General features: G+C 34.0%; 3 protein-coding genes across 3 annotated transcripts; 1 reads left to right on the top strand and 2 right to left on the bottom strand.

The window, feature by feature from the left end:
- Window positions 1–6829: 6829 nt before the first annotated feature.
- On the bottom strand, window positions 6830–16558 carry Dbp21E2 (putative ATP-dependent RNA helicase Dbp21E2). Its single transcript, XM_072544205.1, has 4 exons — window positions 15912–16558; window positions 15527–15855; window positions 14802–15440; window positions 6830–7127 (listed from the first exon to the last, which is right to left on the bottom strand). The coding sequence occupies exons 1-4, from the start codon at window positions 16294–16296 to the stop codon at window positions 7029–7031; spliced, it is 1452 nt and encodes a 483-aa protein (XP_072400306.1). The 5' UTR covers window positions 16297–16558; the 3' UTR covers window positions 6830–7028.
- Window positions 16559–16664: 106 nt separating this feature from the next.
- Window positions 16665–19704, top strand: LOC140450545 (uncharacterized). Its single transcript, XM_072544201.1, has 5 exons — window positions 16665–16799; window positions 16852–17167; window positions 17239–17469; window positions 17523–18070; window positions 18141–19704. The coding sequence occupies exons 2-5, from the start codon at window positions 16854–16856 to the stop codon at window positions 18419–18421; spliced, it is 1374 nt and encodes a 457-aa protein (XP_072400302.1). The 5' UTR covers window positions 16665–16799; window positions 16852–16853; the 3' UTR covers window positions 18422–19704.
- On the bottom strand, window positions 18430–21730 carry LOC140450544 (uncharacterized). Its single transcript, XM_072544200.1, has 2 exons — window positions 21329–21730; window positions 18430–21274 (listed from the first exon to the last, which is right to left on the bottom strand). The coding sequence occupies exons 1-2, from the start codon at window positions 21567–21569 to the stop codon at window positions 20103–20105; spliced, it is 1413 nt and encodes a 470-aa protein (XP_072400301.1). The 5' UTR covers window positions 21570–21730; the 3' UTR covers window positions 18430–20102.
- Window positions 21731–23538: the final 1808 nt, after the last annotated feature.

The following is a 23538-nucleotide window of genomic DNA, read 5'->3' as shown; positions in this document are numbered from 1 at the left end:
GATTCATTGCAGCGATTGATTTCGCGCGCGTAACTGACATGCAAAATCGATGGTCGCTTCAAGCGTTGTTTCTATGAGAACGGTTCATTCTACGCAAAAAATGCTTATAAACATCTTTGTTTAAAATTATCTCAGCTACATATTTTATTTGGAACATTTTTTTCTACGGTGTACAGATTCGTAATAAAACGATTTTTTTTGCGTTTTTACCCCCTGCGAGGGGGGAAAGCCTGGTGGTAAGAGTGCCAGACTTTTTTGCATCTTTTTTGGGGTTCCAAAAGTGACATTCTCAGCAAGATTCAGCTTGTTCGTATGATTTTTAGAGGTCCAGTGGCATTTTCGTCTCTGACGACTGGAGTAATACTCATTTACTCATAGTAGTAGTTTTTAATGTACTTTTTACTTCAGTCATGTCACCTGTTCATATATCTGAATGACAGTAGTAGCAGAGAACAACCCAACCCAACACAGAGAAGCGACAGTCCTTTGAAGTTATGTAGCCAAGCCGCCAATGACAGCTAACAACCAGAAAATTAATAGTCAGTGGGCATATCACACAATATAAATTCTTAAGAGCGTAGGCGCAAAATTTCGGGCCAATGTTTTTTAAATGCATTCATTTTTTCCGAATCCTGAAAAAACTAATAAGTATTTTTGAAAAATTTAAACGCAGAGTGAAAGACTACATTATTACTGAGGGCCGAAAGTCCCTGAAAACTTCTATATTGTTTATTTTAATAAGTTACAGGGGTGAAAAAAAAAAAGAGAAAATTTAGTGTGATTTTTAATTTGAAATATCTCATTCAAAAAAACTTTTTGTTTATTCTAAGGGACTTTCGGCCCTCGGTAATAATGTAATCTTTCATTCTGTATTTAAATTTTTCAAAAATATTTGTTAGTTTTCTCAGGATTCGAAAAAAAATGATTGCATTTAAAAAGAATTATAAGAGTATACTTACAATTATAAGAGTATTAGCACTGTTATTCTATGGTATTAGTATATTCTAAGTATATTGTAAGTAATGAAATATTTAACTTTTGTCAATATCTAATCTTAATAAAATATTGTTCTGAAGCTATTTTCTTGTGGCATTTTAAATTAATTTATATTTAAATGGGAATAAGCCACAATTAAAGGTTAAAATACGTTTATTGACGTTTCAATTTCCACTTCGGAAATCGTTCTCAAAATACTCAAAATCGTATTTTGAGAACGATTTCCGAAGTGGAAATTGAAACGTCAATAAACGTATTTTAACCTTTAATTGTGGCTTATTCCCATTTAAATATAAATTAATCTTAATAAATTTTCAGTTTTCTCCTGATGAAGTCACAAAAGTGTCACTAAATATTGAGATATACAACAAATAAAGTTTTAATATTTTTTATTTGTAATTCCCATTTAAAACTCCTAAATATTTTATGTATTTCGATCCATATATTTGATCTTTTTTATTTATATTTAACGAATTAAAAATTGGCAGACAACTTTTGTATATAGCAAAAAGTAGATGAGTACCTATTTAGTTTTTTCATAATTTAATGTAAGTTTGTTTATTTGCAACCATGTTTTTGCAATTTTGAAGTCTTGTTCTGTTGGAATTTTAAGATTTTCCCAATTATCGGTCTAATTATGTTTCCAACAATTTTTAGTTTGAGCATTTTAGTAATTTCTTTGTTTTGTTTAAGAGCGTAGACGCAAAATTTCGGGCCAATGCTTTTTAACATTTTTTTTAATCCTGAGAAAACTAACAAATATTTTTGTAAAATTTAAACACAGAATGAAAGATTACATTATTACCGAGGGCCGAAAGTCCCTTAGAATAAACAAAAAGTTTTTTTGAATGAGATATTTGAAATTAAAAATCACACTAAATTTTCTCTTTTTTTTTTCACCCCTGTAACTTATTAAAATAAACATTATAAAAGTTTTCGGGGACTTTTGGCCCTCAGTAATAATGTAGTCTTTCATTCTGCGTTTAAATTTTTCAAAAATACTTATTAGTTTTTTCAGGATTCGAAAAAAATGAATACATTTAAAAAACATTTGCCCCAAATTTTGCGCCTACGCTCTTAAATCAAATATTCTCGTGTATAAAACCCTCTATATATTTTTATTTCTTAAAAATACTATATTCGTATTGTTGTCTTCGAGCGCGCCGACATTTGGCCACCATCTGTTGATTTTTTGACCTGAGCCTTCGGAGACTTGCGTCTTTCAATAAAAGAAATAGCACTGACACCAAATTTAATGTTTTCATTTTGAACTAGGTATCCCTTGGCAGACCAAAGTTTATTTTTTTATAGCTCGGACAGACACGTCGGCGTCGGCTTACTGTTCGAAAGTCAAACCAATACTATTATGTAATTAGTAATAACTAATAATAATTACAAAGCAATAGTAATTACCTGTTATTATTCTTAGGAAATCTAAATAAACTTATTCCTTTTCCTGTCACAGATGAACATCCGCGAATCGCACAAATATATCCAGACATTTTAAATATAAATTAAACTTTTAACTATAAACTTATATATTTAACTATAAACTATAACTATAACCTTTTAACTATAAATAAATTATATAAATGGTCAAATGCACTTGTTGTGTCGAGTATTTACCATAGACGCCTACGGACTATCGAAAACAACCAGAATTAAAGAATAAGCACGTGTTTTTGACAGTAATACAACCAGAATCGGGCATGCGTATACAAAAATGGTACACGCTTTTGGACCGCTATGTCGCTTCTATGTGTCTCTGTTATTCTAGGGTAGTAGGTGAAGGGGTGCAGTGCATGCAGTAAGCCAATAAGGAGCCTCATTCGACCAACGGACAACCGTCATTACCGACCGTCACTGCGAGAGAAACTGTGATTGAGAGTGCACGCGCAAGAGGGGGTATTGGGTGTGGGGTTTGATGGGGAATTGGGGTTAAAATGGGGTTGTAGTTCTGGGTTAATTAAAATTTCTTAATAAATAACATTGCATTATTTAAGGTAATACCATGGTAATTACTTAAAAGAAAAAAACAAAAAGAGGGGAGTGGTCGACAGATGTTATGAAAACAGCTATAGATAAAGTTTTAAGTAAAGAGATGGGATACAAAAAAGCTGCTTCGGCATACTCAGTGTCTGAGGCTACCTATTTTAGAACGATATATTAAGAAAATAGATAAAGACGTTGAAATTACTATTGGTTTACTTTTAGGCCGAACAAAACAATATTTACACCTAAAGAAGACGAAATGGACGCATATCTAAACTATATGGAAGAGCACCTTTTTGGACTATCAACTATCGAACTGAGACATCTATTAGCATATCAATTGGCAGTTTAAAAATGGAAAGGAACAGAATATCAATACTGATAAGGAGAACAGTCACGCCAAAACCTGATAAAACACCCATCCTCGAACCTGAATGTTCTTATTCACCTAAATCTCCTATTCGTGCAGCATTCCCTGATCTGATGTCTAGCTTTGAAAATGCGTCTCCTAGTGATATTTTGTCAATTCCTTCTATTCAACGAACTGAAAAAAGGAAACAATACCTACCGGCGAAGAAAAACAGCCATTATTACCTCAACTTCTTATAAAAAAGAGCTGGAATATTTGAAAAAGCCGGGGAAAACATCGAATACTAATGATCTTCGCCTCAAAAGAAATGCTAAAAACAAAACAAAAAAGCAAAACGCAAAAGAGTAATGATGAAGATGCCATTTAGGTACTTATATTGTAATGATGTGAACCACAATTTTGACGTGACAACGTCTTAAATTAGGTTGTGGCTCGGAGTCATTCATGAAAAAGTGTAACGCCCGCTCACGTCTGTTACAGTGAGTCACCGAACGAGAGAGAGGCCCGCCGGACCGGCGAATGCCTTGCGTCTCTCTCCCACTCAAACATGATCGGTCCGCTGCGCGCGCAGCACTAGAGAATTAGGCGCGTTGAATCGGTGCGTGCTTCCGTGCTTGTGTCTCTGTCTTTCTCGAGCGTTCTTGGCGTTCAAGACACATTACAGCAGAAACACTTCCTTTCATTTCATATTTCTCCTATCATCGTCCTATCCTCAACAAAATCACTCAAATAGAAATTAGTTAAGTTTAAGTTTACATGTACAATGTTTTAGTAAACAAAATATATTTCTATAGTTAAAATTGGTGCAATTCTTATTTTCATTCAATTCCTTGTTCCTATTGTGCAATTTAATAATATTCATATCAATAAATATTCTACCGAGAAAAAGACGTTGTCACGTAAAATCTTCGCCCGTAAAACCGACTTTACAGGCAACCGATTTTTTTTTTGACATCGTCAGAAACCTGGGTAGGCTGCTATATCTGTGGACGTTGGGCGCACAGTGCTTGTGGTGGGGTGGACAATGAAAATCTGGAGGAGATACACATTTGTTTGTTTTGTGAGAATAATTAGCATCACCATCATGCCCCAATTCCATTACCACATAGTAAGTAAGTTTTCATAATGTTCTTATTAATGGCTAATTGTTAAAAAATGTAATAGGTTGATTTTCCTAAGATTGTACCAAATCATAATTAGATTAATGACATAACACGCCATATAATAAGAGTAATAATATACTAAGAGCAATAAGAGTAATAAACATAGGAATTATGCTGTATTTTGTTATTTTCCTTAGCTAATCCCATCATACCCCTCTCCCCTACCGTTTCTTGTGCGTTCTTGTCTCTAATGATAATGATTTATGCAATGCTGATGCCAGATTGTGCAAGAATAGTACAAGTGGCTAGCGAGATCTTCATGTATCTAAGTACAGCATTTTTGTATCTCCTTATAGCCATTGCAACCCTTATAATTGTCAGGGTTGTTTACAACGCAAAGTAGTCTACGTTCGTAGATTTTGCTTTCAATGTTCATCGATCCGTGGCATGATCGCAAATAAATTTATTTTATTTAGCGTATGGCTACATCACAGGTTCATATATATACATATATATAAATTATATAAATTACAAACAACAGTAAATACAAAAATATTATTCTACAAACAAACATCTAGATTATAAATATATTCGATTGACTCTTTTGTAGCAGCCAGGAAATCCGAAGGGTTGCCGTGATAGGATCTAATCGGGCATTCCTCTACCATGTGTTTTACTGTTTGCCTTTCGGCGCCGCAGTCGCAATTTGGTGATTGTATTTTTCCCCATCTAAAAAGTGAGTCGGAACATCTGCCACAGTTCGTCCTTATTCTATTGAGTGTGGTCCAAATTCGTCTCGGTTGGTTGAAGCCCTCAGGTTTGCTTGTAATACATGGCATGTTCCAGTTAGCTGGTGCAGCGTTATTCTCCCATTGTTCTCTCCACCGTTCAGTTACATTAAAGTTTTGATCTACTAGCCTTTTTGCTGTTTTTAGAGGCGGGTGTCTTGAACGGAGCCTATTTATGTCTCTGGCGGAAGTTCCGACATGGGAGCGGAGCTCAGGATCAGTATTGATTTTTGTAAATTCTCTGACAAGGGCATATTCCCGGCGGATGGGTGGTGGAGCTATATGACTCAAAGCTGGTAACCAGTAAGTGGGCGTGGCCTTGATTGTGCCCGATATAGTTCGCATGGCTTGGTTGAGTTGGACATCAACACGATGAGTATGTGGACTGTTTATCCATACTGGTGCACAGTATTCCGCTACGGGGTATACCAGTCCTAATGCTGTCGATCTAAGTGTGGGTGCTGAGGAGCCCCATGTAGTGCCGCAGAGCTTTTGCAGGATGTTGTTACGAGTTCGGAGTTTTGCAGCAGTCTTAGTAAGATGCTCTTTAAAGTTTAGCGTTCTGTCAAGTGTAACACCTAAGTATTTTGGGTGTTTATTATAGTTAAGGAGTCTATCCTCAAAATGGATTTGAGGTTGATAGTTGGCCATCTTGTTGTTCAAATGGAAGCAGGACACTTCTGTCTTAGTTGGATTGGGTTGCAATCTCCATTTGCGGAAATAATTCCCTAGGGCATTTAAATCGTTTGTTAGAATGCGTTCAGTGACCTCGAATTCTTTATGACTTGCGGCAAGCGTCCAGTCGTCTCCGTATCCAAACTTTTTTGATGTGGTTTCTGGCATGTCTGCTATCTAGAGGCTGAAAAGTATGGGAGCCAGCACGGATCCTTGTGGAAGTCCATTATTCAGTTTTCTTTGGGTACTAGTCTTGTCTCCCAATATAACTTTAAAACAACTGTTGGATAGCATGGCGTTAATAACCTCAGTGGTCTTTCTGCATGGGATTATTCGCATTAATTTATATATTGCCCCTTGTCGTCACACAGTGTCGTAAGGAGCAGATAGATCGATGAAGACAGCGGTTGTTTTTAATTGCTTTTGAAAGTTTGATTCCACATAATTGGTCAGGGCGAGTACCTGGTCTGTGCAGCTGCGGTTTGGCCGAAATCTTGCCTGTTCCACTGGTAAGTGTTGGAATATGGTTTTGCTGATTCTATTATACAACAGTCTTTCGAACAATTTGTACACCATACTTAAGAGTGCGATGGGGCGGTAGTTTTTCGGTGAATTATTACTTTTCCCTTGTTTTAAAATGGCGACGATTTTTGCATTTTTGAGTTGGTGAGGGACGTTTCCCGTTTGAAGGATGTCAGAAAAGAATTCTGCGAGCCATTGCCTAGTGAATCTGCCGCTATGTTTGAGGAACTCAGCGTGAATGGCGTCGAAACCCGGCGCTTTTCCTGTTTTCATTTCATTTCATCGCAAATAAATTTTGCACAGCATGGTCTGAGATGGTTACGTTATTTTAATATATTTATAAGTTTTTGGAAAATACAATTTATATGTAAAACAATAAAATATTTATTTTTTACATAATTTATTAAAGCTATTTACAAAATAATTAGAAAATCATTACTGATGTTGAAATTGAGACTTTTAGATGTAGGTACACTATCTTATGTAAATATTTCTTGTTTGTTCTTAACCTTATGATCTTAGATTATTGGGGAAACAAAAAGTCATAAAATATATGCCAAAATGGTGGTATATATTCATAAATTATGCACTTTCCCTCTGGTTTCTGGCTATTTTTCTTTGAACAATATTTGTTATATTTCCATCTACATTTTCTAGGGCCTGATTTCTTCTAATTGCAAGCTAAAACAATAAGATATATAAATTAATTTAAGTTTTTGTTAGACTTTTACTGTTGGTAAAAAGTTTGTGATTGCGTTTTGAATTCATTAAGAGTAAAATAGAGATGAAATAGATATAGGGAAGAATAGTACACAATGAGACATGGTACACAGTAAGACAATCTACTAATTTTTTAAATTTACCGCCAAGATTCAATTCTGCAACCAACATTATTACAGAAATGTCATTTTACAGCGCCAGTCAAAATACCATCATTTCATTCGTGACCTCGTGAAAGTTATAGTGATAAATTGTTTAATTAAAGTAAGAAGTTACTTTTTATATAGTTTTGTTGACTTTTTTCTTTTGGCTTAGACTTATCGTCATACAGCCAGACACAAAAGTAATAAGACAGTATCCATCATTATAATTTACCTAAATGCCCTATCAAAATAAAATATTACATCGATATTAGGAGAACAGGGACACACTTTTCTCGTCTAGGGACCTTTCAAGGCATTGATTTATATATTTAGTTTTGTTGACTTATTATCGAAACTAATTCTTGATTTGTGTCAAGTACATTCGTGAAATACCACAGTTAAGTTAGTCTAACCTTCAATAGTCGTGTTACAAAACTAAAACTTAAATATGATTATTTGCATTGGTTTACAACAATGCTACTTGAGGATAGTACACAATGAGACTGTCCTATTGTGTACTACTAAATTTTGTACCAAGTGTGTATGCTATAATAATATGTTGTCTATGTAGAATAAAAGTTGCGCAAAGAAAAACCAAGGAGTCGAGCGACATTCAGCTCCGATGATATGGCAAGTGTCGTACAAGATTTTTTGGACGGAAAATCATGAGAATTGCTGCGTTGACCACGGAGTAAAATTTAAGACATTATAAAGATACGTCGCAAAAAAACATACTAATCCAGATAATTATCGAATGGAACTTAATTATGCTGTACAATGTGTCCAGAGGCACAGAAAATTTCTTTGTGGATTACCTACATCAAAAATAAGCTACGGATTAACAACCATTCAAGCACGAAAGGTAGCATATAATATGGCGGTTTAAAACAATATTCCAGTTCCAGCGAATTGGATCAAGGATAAAATAGTTGGACTATCAAGATTAACATCATTTATTCCACATAATGTCAACAAGTTCTTCGACAATTTACATGCCGTTTATTCTAGATATCCATCAGCTGTGTCTAATATCAGGGTATATAACCTTGATGAGACTAAACAACAGTGCAGAAACCTAAGAAAGTCGTGACAGAGAAAGGTATAAAGCAGCTGAATAGTTGTACTAGCGGTGAAAGGGGTATTCTTATTACCACATGTGTGGTATGTGTGAAAAGTACGTTTCTGCTCCCTCCCATGGTTTTTCCAAGGAAATATAAGGAGCATATGACACAAGGAGCTCCACCTGGCACACTGGGTTTGGCAAATCAAGTGGATGGATGAATAGCGAGCTGTTTGTCGACGTTATGAAACACTTCATCAAGATTAGCAAGAGTTCAATTGAAAATCCTTCCATACTGATCTACGACATTCACGAGAGTCAATTTATCACGTTGTTCAACTTTCAAAGGATAATGGTGTAATCATACTGACTCTGCCTACTCATTGTAATAACAAACTGCTAACCCTTGATGTTTCAATTTTCGCTCCCTTTAAAGCATATTACAATGCCGTTATAGATTTGAGCTCTGTGATATGAGCTATGAGTAGACGAGGCGCACCTGCGGTAATATGCAGATGGATAAGGGCATCCCTGGTGAATAGGACAGTAATTTCCACTCTGGGTAAAGCAACCATTAAAGCAAAAGTAGGTGGAGGCTGTCCACAAGGAGGAGTTCTGTCCCCTCTACTTTGGGCAACCTTGGTAGATGATCTCCTCAGAAATCTGTCCACAGAAGGCTTTTATTGTCTGGGATATGCGGACGATCGTTGTCAGGGGCAGATTTGCTCAGGTCGTGTCTGAGAGAATGCAAGCAGCCCTAAATATAGTTGGCGACTGGTGTAAACATGCGAGACTGATAGTCAATGCTCAAATCGTCAACTTCAACAAAAAAACAGCACTACAAGGCCTAAAACCACCGGTGCTGGGAGGAACAAAGATTTCATTTGCCAAAGAAACAAAATACCTTGGGGTGTATTTTGATTATAAGGCTTACATGGAATACTCACATTCTGAAAACCACACAGAAAGCTACTATGTCCCTGGGCAAATGTAGAAGAATGTGCGGTAAGAATTGGGGACTTAACCCCAAAATGACTATATGGTTATCTTATTAGACCAATGATAACCTATGGCTCGGTGACGTGGTGGACAAAGACGCAGCAAGTGTGAGCAACAAGGCTGCTAGGTAATACACAAAGGCTAGCATGCCTGTGTATTACGGGGGCCATAAAAACAACTCCTACTGCATCGTTGGAAGTCCTGCTGAATCTACCACCATTTAACATCTTTATACAGGGCGAAGCCAGATGAGTGATGCACAGATTAATCCATATTCAGCGACATATAAGCCAGGTGCATGGTGCTGACAACAGAAAGCTAATCGAGGAGCTAAAAGCCGATATTGTGATGGGGCAACCTATCGATGCAACAACTACGAGATATAGCTTTAACAATAAGTTCACAATTAAGATATCAGGCAGAGACGAAGCTGCTGCTACTTGGTACATGGATGGCTCAAAAACATCGGAGTGTGGGAGCCGGCATAGTAGGGACAAATCAAGGGATACATTTCCCGGTAAGTCTATCTAAGGATGTGACAGTTTTCTAGGCGGAAATGACGGCAATCCATCACTGCGTGAAAGAAATAGAGAGGCAGGAAAGAACGTTCCGTTCAGTTGCATTTTCACAGATAGTCAGGCAGCGCTTAAGGCACTCAATTCTGTAGAGGTCAATTCTAAGCTAGTATGGGATTGTGTGTATGCCCTAAATAAACTACGAGACCGTAGCAAGGTTACGGTAGCCTGGGTACCGAGGTACGAGGGTCATAAGGGCAATGAAAAAAATAGATGAAATGGCCAAACAAGGCTCATCAATGCCATTCATTAGACCGGAACCCTTCTGCGGCGTTGCAAAGACAGTAACAAGAAGAGCTACAAGTGGGTAGCTCACAAATCTCTGAAATGGTGGAGGAATTCACCAGGACAAAGACAGGCGAAACAGTTCATTACAGAAGATTCGCCAAAATTTACGGCAGACCTAATAAGCAAAGACAGGAAAACAGTCAAAGCCATAGTAGGTCTTCTAACAGGGCACTGTAAGCTGAATAGGCACTTGAAGCTGATGGGATTATCAGATGATGACCTGTGCAGATTCTGTCACCTCGAAGAAGAAACAGCAGAGCACATTCTATGTCAGTGTGACAGTCTGGCAAATGTGCGGTTCTTTGTATTAGGAGAAGAAAATCCACCGGCAAATAGCTACATGGAAGGTACAGTCTCGAAGCTATTAGACTTTTTCAAATGGGCATCATCTTCTTCTTCAGGTTCCTTCTCCTATCGGAGGTTGGAAATCATCATCGCTATTTTAATTTTATTGGCCGCGCTTCTGAATAATTCTAATGAGCTGCAACCGAACCACTCTCTCAAATTTCTTAGCCATGATATTTTGCGTCGTCCTGGGTTTCTCTTCTATGTACCTAAGGTATAATCTAATAGGTCTAACTATAAGATCCCTTAAAGTTCACTACAGAAAACTTTTAATTAAGCGGATCCTGAATAATGTGGAAAACTGTAGTGAATCCCCTGTTACTTTATTAGGTGCCATAAATTTCATCCACAAAGCATGGACACTCGTAGATAAAAAACCATCAGAAAATGTTTCGGTCGTGCGGGGTGGACAGATACTGAGAGTAGAAAACGAAGAAGATGAATATCCTGTAGCAGAGTGGTTGAGGTTACAACAGCAAGGTCAAGAACTAGCCCCACTGAACAATGATGACGAGTTTGCTGAATTCATTGCCATTGATGATGACGTCATTGTATGTGATCTTCCGACGGATAGTGAAATTATCGCGGAAGTAATAAATCCGCCAGCGGAGCGCATTATCGTCAGTGACGAAAGTGATGAAGATGGAGAAGACAATCGCGGAGAATCTATGCAAGAAGGACCTAATAGACAAGATGTGGAAAGTGCTTTAAAAGTAGTAAGAAACTTCATCCAAAGACAAAACGCAAATGAAGAAGCATACAACTGTTTCACATCTTTAGAAAATATGAAAGATAGAATGATACTGGATAATTTAAAGCAATCAAAAATGACAGACTTCTTCCAATTGCAGAAGGAATAGTTTATGTCATCCTTGAAAATATGCTATAGACCAGTGGTCGCCAACGTCAATTCTGGTAGCTCTCACAACGATTTTAATTTAAAAAATACAAACTGCAAAAATCAGAGAAGCTTCCGAAAATTCCACAAAAAAATCTAATTGTCAAAATATTAAACATAAACAGCGGCAACGTTGCAGTGAGCGATCTGCCCCTGACGCCGTCAAGCTAGAATCGGCTATTTATAGAATCGGCTATTTATAGAATCGGCTATTTATAGAACCGACCAGCCGGACCAGCGCGTTAGTGTTCGAGAACGATCTGGATTGCTTTGAACGGGATAAATACGCACGGCGCGGCGACATTGCGCTTAGTTTAAAACTGAACGCGTAACCAACGTCCAGCGGTTGGGTTAGTAGAGAACAACAAAAATAATATTATGGCAAGCAGTTGTAAGAAGGTAAAGACATACCACTTTCATTCGGAATGGAAGAACAATACTTTTATACAGAAGTTAAAAATAAATTTGTGTGTTTGTTATGTAATACTTCGGTCTCCGTTGCTAAAAAAGGAAATATTGAGAGACATCATAAAACTGTACATTCTAATTTTGAAAAATCATTCCCACTACATTCTGCCGCCAGAAAGGAGAAACTGAAACAGTTAAAAAAATAGTTAATTGGACAACAATCAATATTTTTAAGAACAGTCAACAAAAATAAGGCTGCAACTGAAGCACCGTACCGTGTGTCCCAGATAATTGCACAAAAAAAGAAACCTTATGAAGACAGGGAAATGATAAAACAGGCGTTTTTAGAAGCTGCTGATTCGGTATTTGCCAACTTTAGAAATAAAGACGAGATAGTTTCAGCTATAAAATCTATGCAACTTTCTGCTAATACAGTGATGAGACGTGTAGAAGTAATGAGCAATGATATTTTTTTACGGTTAAGAACTGACTTAGATAACTGCGTTTATTTTTCATTTCAACTGGATGAATCAACAGATGTCGTTGACACTACCCAGATGGCCGTGTTCGTCGGGATGGTTTTTAGTGATTTTACGGTTAAAGAAGATCTTTTGAAGTTCATTCCGCTGAAAGGACACACTACTGGAGTTGTTTTCTCATTTAAAAAATATTATTTCTTCCGAGAAAACTCCAATATCGAAAATGGTAGGCTTGACAACCCATGGCGCTCCAGCTATGGTGGGTTGTGATAAGGGTCTGGTGGCGTTATGTCGTAAAGATAAAACTTTTCCGCAATTTCTCTGTTACCACTGCATTATCCATCAGCAAGCATTATGTGGAAATTTCCTGAAACTAAACAACGTTATGAAACTGGTGGTAAAAATTGTGAACAAGATTAGGAGCTCAAGCGTTACAAAGAAGATTATTTAGAACCTTGGCCGATGAAGTTGACTGTCAATACGGGGACCTATTCCTTCACTCTGAAGTCCGATAGTTAAGTAGAGGACGGGTGCTGAAACGTTTTAATGATATCCTATCTGGCATAGTTCAATTTTTCAAACAACGCGATGAACCGACTCCGGAACTAGAAAATTCAATCTGGCTTAGAGATTTTGGTTTTCTCGTGGACATTACAGAGAAATTAAAGGAACTTAATTTGCAGCTTCAGGGGAGAGACAAAGAACTAGCGGAAATGATTTCTGATATAAAAGCATTTATCAAAAAGCTGGAGTTTTGGGAACAAAACCTAATTAACAGCGATTCCAAGTATTTTCCTATTCTTTCAGAAAAAATATCTCAAAATCCATTAGAACCCTATGATAACAAATATCATGTAGAAATAATTTCTACCCTGAAGAGTAACTTCAAAAATCGTTTTAAGGATTTCAATGAAATGCGCTTTAGTAGCGCAGTTCGTTGTTTCACCCTTTATGGAAATTGATATCCAGCAGTTTGCAGCTTGTGTTATGCAGAACTTTGGCGAAGACATCGCTGCAACAGAAATGGAAGTCATTGAGTTTAAAATGATTTCGCCTTAAAATAACAGTAAAATCGTTAGTCTCAAGTACTGAATGTATCTGGCCTATTGTAAGTAAAGACAAATATTCAGTTCTATGCCGTGTTGCCTTGAAAGTGAAAGCATTATTCAGTTCAACCTATTTGCGTGAATCTTCTTTTTCTAATATGAAGTTTATTAAGAACAAATATCGCAATCGACTTACAGATGAACATTTGGATAATTGTATTCGAATGACTGCATCAAATTATACTGAAAACATTAAAAAAAATTATCGATGAGTCTGAGTGTCAGCCTTCTCATTGAACGTGCTTTTTAATTTTTCAATGTTTATGTTTATGATAGTGCGTTACTTTTTTGTTTTTTTGTTGTTATTATTAACTATTTTTAAATCATACATGACATGCCGTTGTGGCTGGATAAAAGTTTGTGTTTATTTTTCAAATACCTTCGTTTGATAGGTAGGAATGTAGCTATGAACAAGTATGTACTAGTAATATTAGTTATTTTGTTATTAGTTTATTATTAGTACCTATGTATTATGTATTACCAGTTAAACAGTAAAATAAAAACATATAATGATAGATTAACTGTGGATTATTTCATTTACGTTGCATTACGTGGCTTCCGTGTGGGTAGCTCGCTGTTTATTTCAAAATTAACAAAGTAGCTTAACACATTGAAGAGGTTGGCGACCACTGCTATAGACAATAAAAGTAAACAACTCTTTTTCAAAAACGCCATTCAAACAATATTTAGCATCTTATATTGCTCCAAATGGCTTCACTATAGGAAGTTAATGTTTTAGAAAACTACATAATCATATGTATACACAGTATTATTGTTGTCTGACATAACAATGTAATTAGTCTGCCATTTCAGTTCTCATTATAGAGGGAGTCTACTGTATCATGAAACCCATATAAACTTAGGTTGACAACTCTGGAGATGTAGCAACCCAAGCAATATTCAAAGCACCAGGAGATTCTAGTACAAAGTTTAGTGAAAATATGTGATAAGCCTTGGTACATTAGGAATGCCAAAGCTCCATAGAGACCTGGAAATCTAAGATGTCAACAAAGTAATCAAGAAGATGAAAGGCACTCATGAACATGAGGCAATCAAGCTCCTCAATATCATAGGATTAGAAAGATCATGCAAAATGACAAGCAATTTGAGTTTGTTTAATGCAGTGTCAATGTTAAAAGCAGAGCAAGTGTTGCGCTATAAAATACTGTAAGTAAGCTCACAGATTAAAATTTCTTTAGTATTTTACGATTAGAATAGAACTAATAATTGGTCAGTCATAAACATATTCAATTAGCAGAAACGCCATAAATGTTATTAAAAAAAATAATTTATGAAATTTAATTTACTAAGAATTAAATATAAAGTTTACCAACCTCAATCTGTTGAACTAACGAAACTTCTGGAGCTCCTACTACAAAGTTAGTAACCTTGCAGGCTTCTGGGCTGCCTAATCTTCCCACTCTTCCAATCCTATGCAAATAATCAGCAGCATAGAGCGGGAAATCATAATTGAGAACATGTACGACTTGTATTGTATTAAGTCCCCTACTACCCACATCTGTAGCAGACAAGATTTTTGTCTCTCCTGAGGCAAATTTATTCCACTGATCTATTCTTATTGAATAGTTCATATCACCATTAATATTTGAGCAGTCTACCCCATTTTCTCTTAAAAACAGAGCCACCCAGTTGCAGGTTTCATTTTTATTACAAAAAATTAACATGGGCCTAGTGTTGGCTTTTGCAATTTGAAGTAAATGTGAAGGTTTTGTAGATTTGGTTAATCTCAAAAATTTCTGGTTAATATTTAATAAAGGTTTATGAATATTTGGCGATACGACATGTTTTAATGATGGTTCTATTGGTGCTAATACAGGTGGAAATCTTTTTGGTAAAGTTGCAGATACTAGTATAAATTGCGATTGTGGTAACCTTTTGATTAAACCTTCCATCCTATCTATGAAACTATCATCAATTAGTGTATCTGCTTCATCAAAGACTGCATATTTTGCCTATAACCACAACAGTTATTATATTATAAAAGATGACAAACAAAGAAATAAAAAGAAGATGAACATTAAACACATTAAAAACTTGCCTCATTTAGTTTATAAATTCCCACCGTAGAAAGTTTACCAAGTGCCCCAGGAGTAGCAACCAAAATGTCAATATCTTCAAACACAGGATTCATCATTAAGGCCTTGGTTTTGCCTCCAACAACAGTTTTTACAGTAATTCCAAGAGCATCGCCAAGATGTCTTGCTATTTCTCCAACTTGGTAAGCTAACTCTCTATTAGGCACAATAACTACTGCTTTTGGCGTATTAGCAGCTTCCGATTTGTTTGAAATTAAATCCTGAATTATTGGTATGAGATAAGCAAGTGTTTTTCCACAACCAGTTTCAGCTGCTAGGAGAAGATGAGATCCTAAAAAGTATTTCGTTTATATAATTATTACATTATCATTTTGATAAAACACCTACCTTTCCTTACCTCATTAATAGATCTTGCTTGAAATTCTGTTAATTCCCTTATCTCTTCAATTTTTAAAGCATCTTTTATTTTAGGATGAATGTTTAATTCATCAAAAGAATATGTTTGATTTTTTTCATTCTTCAACCTATTTATTAAGAAAAAGTCTCCTCTAGATTTTGTGTGGTTCCACCCCTTAGAAGCAAGAGGTATCTCATCAAATTTACTATAGTGAACCCCTGTATAGTAATTTAACTTTTTTCGTTTACAACTTATAAGCAATGATGGTGATTGCTTTTTACTTGTGTTTTCAATAGTTCCTTCTAGGGATTGTATATTTTGTATAAACCGCTTACTAAAACAATTTTTAAACACGCTTCTCGTAATATTAAACATAGTAGTTTTTAAAAATGGCAATATTTTTCATGTATAAAACATTATATTTCAAAATTAAGCAAAAATAATTTACTGACTTTACTGTATCAATCACATTTTAAGGTTAGAATCATCTGTTTTATTTTATAATACACACATGTTCCTCATGGTACAATGAATACAGAACCATGCATTGTTCCTATTCCTATTTCTATCATTCCTTGCTGTTCACTGTTCACCTATTAGTGTCATTCATTGGGCGCGTTCAGACGACCACAGCACAGATCACCTACCTCTAGATGCTTCACGACAATTGACTATTCTGATTAAGATCGCAGCGCCAATGCGGTATGAATTTGAACCGAGCTAAGAGCCATTATAATATTGTTTACATCTTGTCTTGTATATTGCGATTGTGTGTGTTAGTTTTATGTGTTTTTGAGTAGTTTTGTTCGTACTGATTAATAGACCATTTGTTATAAGTTTTATTTTAGTGAACTTTACATAAGAAAAAAATATCTTAAGTAAGTGTACGCCAAAGATTGTAACTATTATTGTTAAAGTTCTATTTTTTAGTCATGAAGTTAAGTATCCTAGAATATATGAAGTTTTTGGGTGTTACTGAAAATTCAAGATGTGTTGTAGAAGGAGAACAAGTTTTAAACTCTGGCCATCTTATTTTGACTGGAAAATTGGAGGAAAGTTCTGATCACACCATCAAAATATATGGTTTATGCCTTCAGTCCAGCTCAGTCAAGTCCAATCCCCACGAAATTAAAGGAACCCTATCTTTAACTAATGGTGTGAACATTTGCGAAATGTCATGTTCATGTAAAGCAGGAAATAGTGGAAAATGTAAACATGTCTCTGCTGTTCTTGTTAAATGTATAAGGTATGTAAATTTATAAAAATAAGTGCAATTATACAAGGATAATTTTTGATTTTACATTAATATTGTTTTAGGGAAGATGTGGAATTAATGGAAAAGATTTCACAAACACAAATGCAGTGTTCATGGATTTCACACAAGCAAATTGCAGAAGATAAATACAAACCAATGCCTGTAAGTGAAATGCCATGTTTTAAAGATATGCCATATTTTAAAGATAGGTCTACTAGATTACCAGTAGATGAAGTCGCAATCAGAAACTTCTTCTGTGACAATCTTCCACTTTCAGCTATTGCAAAACACAGGTTAGTATGCCTTTTTCTTTATAAATGAAAATTTTAAAACCATTACTTTTTAGAGAGGGTAGGAGAAATTTGCCTTCAACATCAAGTGGTATTCATCCATGTAAAAATATATTACCCAATAATTGTCGATTTAGAGCAGTATTAGATAATGCTTGTCAGTCAGTTATAATGCTGTATTTGTCTGCAGTTGAGGTAGTTTCCGTTAAAAATTGTTGCATGGAGAAAATATCTAGTTTTCTTGAGGATGATCTAGATCTTGTCATCAATATACCTCAAAATTCCAATGAGTGGAAAAAATATAGAAAACTCCGAATCACTGGTAGTAGATGTTATGAAATATTTACATATTCAAATAAAGATTGGAAAACCAAAGCATTTAAATACTTTTACCCACCTCAGTTAAATAATAAATATGTTAAGCATGGTTTAAAATTTGAGGGTACAGCAAGAGAAATGTATATGAAAATTTCAAAGATGGATGTGATGGAATGTGGCATGGTAATTTCCTCATCAAATAGGTGGCTAAGTTATTCACCTGATGGAATAATTTTTTTTGGTGACCAACCTCTCTACTTGTTGGAAATAAAATGTATATTTGCAGGTAAGCTTATACTCATTTTGGCTTGATTCCCACTAACTAAAATGGGTTTTATACTATTAACTTTTTTTAGGAAAAACCAAGACGATTTTGGAAGCAATAAAAAATTCCAGATACATTGTACAAATAGATGGAAAATACACAATAAAAAAAAATCACAAATATTATGGGCAAATACAAATGGGAATGGCTGTTTTGAATTTGTTGAAAACTGCATTTGTAGTTTTTGCATCTTTTGACAACAGCGTTTTAATAATGGAAATCGATTTCGATTTTGAATTTTGCTTCAACATGTTGTCAAAAATAAAACATAATTATTTAAAAAATATGGTACACCATCTGTGTAAAAAATAAAATACATGTTATTTTTATTTATTTATTAAATATCTCTACAGTATATTGACAGTAAAATATATACCTTTTTACATATTAAAGACTTTGATACATAGTCTGATAAAATAGATAGATAGATAAAATTTTATCACAAAGACAGTTCAGCTTTTTATCTAATAAATGTACCAGTGATGCTGTTTTCTGTACTACATGTACAACATATTTTTCTTTGCTCAAGTCTCATCTTCAATATGGCCTTCCTTTTTGGGGTTCTAGTACAGCTGCCCAATCTGATATTATCTTTAAATGACAAAAAGGAGCAATACTGTATCTGTTTGGCCTCAGTAGAATAAAACATTGCAGAAGCTACTTCAACAATCACAGGATTTTAACTCTTCCCTCTTTATATATCTTAGAAACTTTTCGCTTAATTCGTTAACACCTAAATGTTTTTTCGGCAAGACCTAATCATGACTACTCCATCAGAAATTCAACCTTTGATGTGTATTTACTGATCCCGTCCACTGAGTTAGTAAAGAAATCTATATTATATTCGGCAAAAAAATACAACCATCTCCAAGTTTGGTACTTAAATCTACAACTCCTTTCCTTAAGTTTCGTAAATTGACAAAATCCTATCAATCTGAAGACCATATCATTCAGTGGAATAGTTTCTTAACGAATAACTAAAAAATTACAGTACATTTAGGTACAAGCAACTAAAGTATATATATATATATATATATATATATATATATATATATATATATATATATATATATATATATATATATATATATATATATATATATATTTGGGTATCACATGCATCAGTTCGCTTTAGTTCGCAAGGTTTTATTATTCAATTTTCAGTTTAGTTAAATTTTGTAATGGATTGTATATTTTGATATTGACTATATATATATATATATATATATATATATATATATATATATATATATATATATATATATATATATATATATATATTATACTAAACTCTTAAATTTTGGGGAAATCTGCAAGAAAGATTCTAATGAGTATCAATTGTTTCGCCGAACGTTTTCATCAAAGATAATTAATTCGGCTTCTTCAGGGCTGAAAGAGAATAAATTATAATTAGCTACCATATTATATATATATATATATATATATATAAATATATTTTTGATTGTATATTGGGATATTGATGATTTATATAATTTTAGTAAATTTTAATTGTTATTGTTATTTTTTTGACTTTTTGTAAACTTTGTCCGTAAATTGTAAAATTTTCAGTGATAATAAAGCATATTTCTATTCTATACTCTACATTTGCCAGACATATTTGTGCACCACTATAATTCCTACATCTTCCTTTAATTGAATATTCAGGACAGTGAGCTGTTTGGTCGTACCTAATTTCATGTAATTGCCTCGGTTCAACCATATATGAAGTCATACTGTACCCGGAATGTGATTTAAAAAAATTATTTGCATTTAAACAAAATTCATAAAAGCTAGTAACCACAAAATTTAAAAGTAGGTTTTGAAGAATAGATATTAACTCAAGAAACGTGCACTGAAGCAGGCATTGCCAAATAAACAAATTTAAAATCAAATATGATGGTAAAATGAACTTTTGAAATACATGCATCTTATAATGCACTCTGTCAAGAAAAGGGCCAACGGAAGTGGAAGAGAATTATAAAATTAATATACATTATGTCTCCAAAAATTTTCCATCAGATAAAATTGGAGCTGATATATTTGTTATTGCACATATGATTGTAAATATATCATTAACTAATGGAACATAAGCAAAACTTAACTTTCCACTAAGAACTTTAAAAATTTTTAATCTTTGATTAACTCGTTCAATGTGAACTCTAGCTGATGCAATTTTGGCATTTAAGATAGCTTCCTCAGTAGTTAATTGGGATTTTTTTCTTAAAAAGGGAGGTCTAATTAATTGTATATTATATAACCTACAACTATCATCAATAAGAAAACCTTTATCTACCATAACTGCATCTCTGCCAGAATCTAATAAAGAGATTACATTGCTCTCTTCAAATATCACTTTGTCTGATGTTCTTCCTCCATATGCATTACTGACATAAGTTATGAACCCACCAGGTGAAACACCAGTCATAAACTTAATTGTTAAATGGGATTTATATTGAGAATAAAATCGTATTCGGCAACACAGACACTTTGGAGTCTGTACATAAATTTCAGTACAGTCTAAAATTAGCCTAACATTTTGAAAAGCAGCAAAACAAACTGGCATGTTAATAAGAATTTCTTCTTTGGTGGGAAAAAACACCAATGGCCGTAAATTGTGGCTCAAGATAGGTATTAATTCATAAATGTAAGTTTTTGTTAAGTCAGCTGAAATACCAAACAAAGAACCCAAAGTGGCATAAGTCAAATTTAATTTAAATTTTGTAAGAACTAACATTATCCGCTGTCGAATGTTTAACCTATGAACTCGTTTGTCCTTAATATAATTTTCAATCATATTTACTATACAATTAAACATAGAGAAGTTATGTACACCAGTAAAGTTTTTTAATTTAATGTCATTATCTATAATTTCATACAATGTAAGCACTTTTGGAGTGTTCACTTGAACAGCTGCATCTTTTGATGAAAGAGTGCTATTCTGTACAGTATTTCTTAAACCAATTAAGATTTCTGCTACCTCTTGATCATCTTCATCCTCACAATCTTCACAAGCAATTAAACTTGGAGCAACAGTTGTGGTCATTCTTTGTTTAGCAGCTGTCCTTATATATCTAGAGGATGGTCCTGGCTCTGTATTGTGTACCTCCAATGGAAGCTTCTGACTAGGTATTGCTTGACACTTTAAAGTCCTGCGTTTTACTCTTTCTAAAATCAGAAAAAAAAATTACTGGCCAATCATACTAATTTTAAAAAACATACCTTTTTGAAGAAAATCTGTTGCTTTAAAGTGCAAAGAACAGACTCTCATATAGTCTGAAACTTTCTTCCCAATTTTGAGCCTTTGAATCCAAACTTTCCTTCTGTCGACAAGCTCCTTACTGCCCAATTTGGTTTCAATAATAACATTTGTTTTCTTTGGTTTTGGAAAAAGATGAAAACTTAATTCTGGGTTCCTTTTAACCCAAGAATTACAATCGGGAACACAACAATAGTAATTCATTTTTAGAGCCAAAATAAAGTACTAAAGAACTCGAAAAACACGAAAACACAATTTAGCTTCAACGCGAAACAACAAAAATAAAAATACAGTACATACACTATCAAATAAACAAAATCTCCAAATGACACCAAAACACAATATGCCTTCAACGTGAAAGTAAATAAATAATGGCTCTTAGCTCGGTTACTGCAATAGCCGCTAGAGGGCGTAATGCTTACGACGAAATGCCAATACTTTAGTTAGATATGAAATCCAGCGCTCCAAGAGATTTGTATCGGAACTAATTCAAGCGGGAAATTACGCGGGAATTTCAAAATTTAATTTTGGTGGGAAAATTTATATAAAGCTTAAAATATTTAAATATAATTTTTTATTTAAAAAAAAATTGCATTTAAAATTTTAAAATGTGCAAATTATTTTTAAATTAAAATATACACGATACCATTTACGAAAAAATAAGGCAAAATATAATTTATTTATTTATTTAATACATATAAAACAACTTTGTACATACATAAATTTAGAATACAATAGAAATATGCATTATTACTACTGAGAATTGTACAATTTTATGGACAAAGCTTACAAAAAGTCAGAAAAATAACAACAAAATTTAAAATGTACTGTTTAACTACGATTACCTTTTAAATCCTTACTCTCACCAGTTTTTACAATTAAAATCTCTTCGTTTGGTAACTGTGCATAATTGTGTTCTGCAACTAAAAAGTTTCATGAAATAGTAACCAATTGGAAAATTATTAATTTGTTATCTTCCCAATAGTTACTACAATGGGGTATCTCAAATGATTAAAACATGTGTGTAGATTGTACATCTCTACTTGTTGAAGAACTTTTAACTAAAACAAAAAGTTAATATAATAATTTATAGCATGATTCACTTCAAATAAAATAATTTTTATTAATTGCATATCAGGGTTACTTACTTTCTGTTACATTTGCTTCCGCATACAACATTGAAATACTTCTGGGATGTAGATTAGAGCAGGAATCTAAAATCAATCAGCTATTTGTTCTCGGGAATTGCATTTTGGTACAAGCTATGACTCCATGTACAAGTAAACTTATCTTCAAAGTGCCTGTGGCATATTCGTTTTGTTTTAAAAACCGTAGTGGAATTGTGGAATTCATCATATCAAAATTAGGATTTTTTATAACACTAAGGCACTTCCTAAATCGTATAATCTCTTTATCAGAATTTGGAAAGGCATGTCTAATTGTTGACGAATTGGTACATTGTAGGATACAACATTTATTGTGAAAAACCATATTTAACTAATTATTATTAATCTGCAAAATACTATTTGAAGTCCAGGAACATTTAAAACACAAACTAATTTGAGGTTGATGCTAACAATAACCCAGAGATATTAAACCAAGTTTAGTTTGATTTTTTTGCAATAATAACCATTAAATCAAACAATTTACACGAATAATAACCATCTGAAATCTGATTATATTGACGCTAATCAATTACTGACAATTTGCGATTGACAATTATAATTTTTAGTTTGGCTCTAAACCTAAACTGCAGAGTATAGACTATAGACAGAGTATAGCGACATCTTAAGATTTGTATCGGTACTACAAATGACATTTAGTTTAGTTTGACCTTGAGCTACCTGCGTGAAATGTCTAGTTATTAGTGGTCTGTGGACCACAGCGGCAGCGGCTGACTTAAGACTTAACATGTACAGTCTGTCCCAAACCCTTCTTTCAGTGCGTCACTAATTTTGACGTCATATAGGATTTTAAGAATGTCGAGAATTATTGCATGGCATTTTAGTTAAATCTGACAGTTGAAGGATCGTAATCGGCTAAATGTGAAAAGGTTATTTTTTGAAAATGTGGAGTAAAAACTTTAAGAACTCAATTTTTTTTTTAATTTACATATTAGAGCATTATATATTGGAACGGCAGTTTGTCATAATTCCTATTCCATACACTCCAA

Source organism: Diabrotica undecimpunctata, chromosome 9 (genome assembly GCF_040954645.1).
Source record: "Diabrotica undecimpunctata isolate CICGRU chromosome 9, icDiaUnde3, whole genome shotgun sequence".
NCBI classification, from domain to species: Eukaryota; Metazoa; Arthropoda; class Insecta; order Coleoptera; family Chrysomelidae; genus Diabrotica; species Diabrotica undecimpunctata.
The sequence above is the reverse complement of the archived record's forward strand: the minus strand, read 5'-3'. Positions and strand labels throughout refer to the sequence as shown.